Source organism: Fulmarus glacialis, unplaced genomic scaffold, assembly GCF_000690835.1.
Source record: "Fulmarus glacialis isolate BGI_N327 unplaced genomic scaffold, ASM69083v1 scaffold43241, whole genome shotgun sequence".
Taxonomy (NCBI): Eukaryota; Metazoa; Chordata; class Aves; order Procellariiformes; family Procellariidae; genus Fulmarus; species Fulmarus glacialis.
The window spans coordinates 937-5521 of NW_009192935.1; the positions used below are offsets into that span (position 1 = coordinate 937).

General features: G+C 39.8%; 1 protein-coding gene across 1 annotated transcript; it reads right to left on the bottom strand.

The window, feature by feature from the left end:
• Positions 1-1649: 1649 nt before the first annotated feature.
• Positions 1650-4417, bottom strand: FABP7 (fatty acid binding protein 7, brain). Its single transcript, XM_009587261.1, has 3 exons — positions 4202-4417; positions 3485-3586; positions 1650-2001 (listed from the first exon to the last, which is right to left on the bottom strand). Exons 1-3 carry the CDS (start codon positions 4409-4411, stop codon positions 1951-1953), a joined length of 363 nt encoding a protein of 120 aa, XP_009585556.1. The 5' UTR covers positions 4412-4417; the 3' UTR covers positions 1650-1950.
• Positions 4418-4585: the final 168 nt, after the last annotated feature.

Here is a 4585-nt window from a genome sequence, read left to right on the forward strand (position 1 = left end):
TTCCTCATATTTAATAAAAACTTAATTTTTTTAATTCATGGCCCCACAAATCAGTTGTCATGAAGATGAATGCCAGTACTGGGGACCCAAGTCTGTTTTCCCCAGTGACGAAGGAGAAGCAGCTGCTCCCGCCTTTCTGAGAAGGGGTGGCTGGGAAGGACAGTCATGTGGCAAACGCACCCGCGGGCAAGCAGGCAGCAATGCAGGGGAGACGGGTGAAAGCTGTATTAGGTACTGAAGCTGAGGATTAAATGAGCTAATAAAACCGAAGGGCAGAAGGTGCTGTTTAAACACAACTTGCACTATAGCAGCTGAAGCAGCCCAAAACAGAGACTGCAGCTCCCCATACCACTGGAACAAGTTCTACTTTTTATTTCTCTGATGAAAAAAGTTAGCTCCTAGATTTTAAAAATGGCCAATATCCACCAAATAAAACATTTATAATGCTTCATAATTAAGGACTCTTAGTGTTCCCCACAAGAGAAGACAGACTTGGATGTTCCTTTCAGGCAGCTTCTTTGTGAAAAAGTAAAGCTAACAACATTAAATTTTGTGTTTGTGTTGGTTAGGCGCCATAGCTGTGTCTGAACTTTTATCAGGTAAGTAGAGCTACCTATGTTATCCTAGCTATCCAGGGAAGCAAGAAACCACTTCCTATGATACCACGTAGCAGATCTGAAGGATGGCACAGTGCAGTCTTAGGCCTGGGAAGTTGGGCAGGACGCCCCTCCTGCACCACCCTCTGCAGCCACACACCCCGGAGTACTGACCGGCTAAATGCCACAGCTCAGCTTTTGAAAGGTGGTGGATAGCTACACCTCCATGTGGTCCACTGAGTCAGTGTGTCAGAAAACATGGACTCTCCAAACAATCTCTCCATGCTGCCAGCAACCTATTGCAATTTTCCTAATAATCTGAAGTGTAAGGCAGTTTTTCCCACCCTGGTCTTTTAGGGAATATTCTTCAGGAATAAGGTTTTAATTTCTCTCTTTTAAGCAGCATTTTAATTTAAATTGCTCACAATGCAAATCGTTATCTCCCGTACATATTAGCTATGAAACTACAGCTCAGGGAGGGGAATCTCAGAAGGTTTGTCTTACGCTGTTTTCCCCCCCCATCCCTGTGGAGACTGATGAAAGATAAGCTTTGTACTTTAGGTTGCCCCAGTCCTTCCCTTTATCATATTGGTCCTTTCCTCCCATCTTGTGAAACACTTCAATCTTTTGTATATTAGCAAAAAAGCCCACCAAAACAAATGAAAAACTCTCATAACTATTAAAACCAAAACTACAGGATCCCCCCCCCACATTGAAGGCTGTCTATCTATTGACCTTAGCACGCACTGGATAACAAATTGCCAGTGAAGAGAGGAACTGAAACTGGCTTGATCCTCTCACTTCGCTGCCTACATATATAAAGACGGAGGCTTTAGATTTCTCCAGCAAAAAGAAGCCACTGAAGTAGAGTGAAGGCAATTTTTCATTTCCCACGTACTCTACATCACAGAGAGAGGCTGCTGCAGCGTTGTGTAAACATGCTATTCTGTTGTTTAACTCAGAAAAAGGAACTTTTGACAACTCCCTCCAGAACACTGAATTAAATGTGTTTTAATTCACAATGAATTAATTGCCAATTAAATGCAAAAGGAGCACAGGTTTAAAAAACTTTTTAATTTGTTTGATCTGCATTCCAAAACAATTCAAATATGTTCCATTTACTGTAAAAAAGAGAGGCAAGTGTTTCAGAAATTTAATGCCAAGTTTAACCTGTTTCACTATACAGCACGAGCTTGTCAATTCGATGGCATAAAGTTTTTTTTTAAAAAAACACACCCCCAAAATTCTTTATTAACCTTTCATGCCAGAAATGTGCATTTTAGCTACGTTCAATTATGGACAGTACATTAATCCATCCAGCAGAAGTAACATCTGGACAGAGGTCAGGTAAACTCTACGCTTTCTCATAGTGGCGAACAGCAACCACATCACCAAAGGTGAGAGTCTGCAAGTCCAAGGAAAAGACAGACACGTTAGATGCTGGACCGTTTACTGTAATGACTTAACATATTGAGAAGTCCATGCTAGAGCAAGGTTGTTTTACATTATGTAATTTATATCTAGTTAGTCTAGATTATTGATATTTTAAATGAACGAGAGGCAAAACCTTGAAGTTATGGATCCTGTAATAAACATAACTTTCTCCTTGCTACTTTCAAATCCAAGAAGCACATAATGCACATGTACAAGGTAACTAAAGTGAGACTAGAAATGACTGTTTAATTTTTCTAATTTTGTGAATGTAATTTCTTAAATATAGCATTGTTTTAATACAGATTTAACATTCATTTTCCCAAAGCTGATCACACTGCAAAATGTGCAATCTAAAATCCAAGTCCTCTATACCCATATTCTATACTACTATGCATAGGCATATACTTAAGGAGAACCTTGTATTAAAATAAATGTATTCTGTGCACTTATGTAGTTAGAACTACCAAATATTTTAGTTACTTCAGTTGTGCAGAACACTAACTACAGTGTGTGAGCTTTGGAGGTGTTTCCTGAAGTGGAAGAGGGCATATCACCATGTTCAAATTAGAAAGGAAAAGGTTTTCTGTCTATACGTGCAACTGTTTCCAAAAACAAAGCATGTATTTTCCCTTGAATCGCTTGTCACGTTGTGCTGCACTGACCACATGCTTTAAGGTTTTAATTATTTTGAAGTCTCCATCCATACAGATACTCTCTGAAGTATTTAGGAAACAAGCTAACTGGTTTTCTCCAACAGCCAAGTCACATAGATTAGTATAGCTGAAGAGGTTTTGTTTTTGAAAGTTACATCTCTGGGCCAAAAATAAGCATGAGAAGTACCACCCTGGACATTAGATACAGTAACTTACACCATTTATTCACCCCATACTCCTGTTCCTGAAAAGTCAGGAAAAGATTGTGAATTTAAAACAAGACTTTTCTTCACACAATTGCTGTTTATTGTAGTTTTTAACAAGACAGGAGGAATGAACCCTTTATTATTAAATATGAAAATGCTATTACCTTCTGCAATACTGTAATTTTATTTTCCTAGGGAAATACTTGTTCTGTGTAATTAAATATTATTTATGCATGCATATATAAAACAAGTTTTTAAAGAAAACAGATCATTGCCTATATAATCAAGAACTTGTATCTTTTCAGCTCACCAGGACTTTTTTTTTTTTGCTTGGGTATTTACACAAACTCTAGAAAGAACGTATACACTCTGGAAATCCACTGGCCAGCCTGCCTAAAACCATTAGCAATTTTTCAGTTGTCAGTAAAACAAGATGCAAAACAAAACAAATATTTGAAAAATCTCTGCTAGCTTTCCCCACCAATTAGTTTAATGTTTTGTGTATAAGTAACACTATCTGTTCATAAAGCTTCAGATAAATGTAAGTGAGGGGTGTTTGCGGTGTATGTGAATGCTCAGTGAGCTTTATACTTACCATTACCATTTTGCCATCCTTTATTTCTCTCACAAAGTTTGTCTCCTTGCCGTCCCACTTCTGTACGTGCACTAGCTTGTCTCCATCCAGGGTCACAACTGACTGTGAGATACCAAGAAACACAAAGACATTCATTTATTTGGGGTATTTGGGATTCTGCTCACACACTCAGCATGCACTATTCTATTGAATTCTCTTCAATAGATGGATGTGGATCTAGAATGATAAAGTAGTCCCAGCCATTTTAAAGCCAAGCCCATGAATCATCCTCGTTTTAAGCACGAACTCCATACAATACTTGTTTGTGTCAAAGGATGAAAAAAGTTGTTTCCTTTGAGTTCCAGTCTCACAAGAACCACTGTTTCAGATATGCTTTGGGATAAAGTTTATGTTAAGCCCCCACAGATGCAGGGAAGAAGGCATTTCGACTGGAAAAAGCTATGCCAAATGATATTTGGAAAGAAAAGTGGGCAGCTAACACAATTCTTCAACACTGGAAGGTAGAGGTGGGGGCTGGCGACACAACACATTGCTTCAGACAAGACATGGCGTAAGCAGGCAAGATGCAATCTTGTCTTTTTTTCCCCGTCCTTCACAGTGCTACAACCGGCAGTAGCAGAAGTTACATTTTTTTCCTTTGACCCTACCAAAGATACAGGCGCGGGGGCGGGGAGGAAGAAGAGGAAAAAAGCCACTGCAGCCCGAGAGTTCACTTACTTTGCAGTTTCTGTCATCGGGGGTAGTTTCATCAAATTCCTCTCCAAGTTTAAAGCTGATTTCTGTGTTTTTGAAAGTGCTCTGAGTCCTGATCACTACTTTGTCCCCCTCGCTGCTGATAATCACAGTGGGTTTAGTCACATTCCCCACCTGCCGTGTTGCAAACCCCACTCCTAGACCATCAGGGGAAAAGAGAAATTCATCAGACATTCGGTTTTTTACATCTTTTTTGCCACACATGGAGGTACAGAAATCTCTTCCCCTGCTCTACAGCTTTAAGCTATCACAGTGAAATGCTACTTTCTGCTTCGCTTGTGCCCTTATACCTGAAGTATCCCTAGGTACTCCCCCAGTAGCACGCAGCTGTAGCCCTGTACCCGCCCC

Coding starts and splice junctions, on each gene's coding strand:
- FABP7 (XM_009587261.1), bottom strand. CDS start 4,411: ATGTCTGATGAATTTCTCTTTTCCCCTGATGGTCTAGGAGTGGGGTTT. Junction 3,587..4,201: donor CCGATGACAGAAACTGCAAA/GTAAGTGAACTC, acceptor GGTATCTCACAG/TCAGTTGTGACCCTGGATGG. Junction 2,002..3,484: donor AGGATGGCAAAATGGTAATG/GTAAGTATAAAG, acceptor TTGGACTTGCAG/ACTCTCACCTTTGGTGATGT.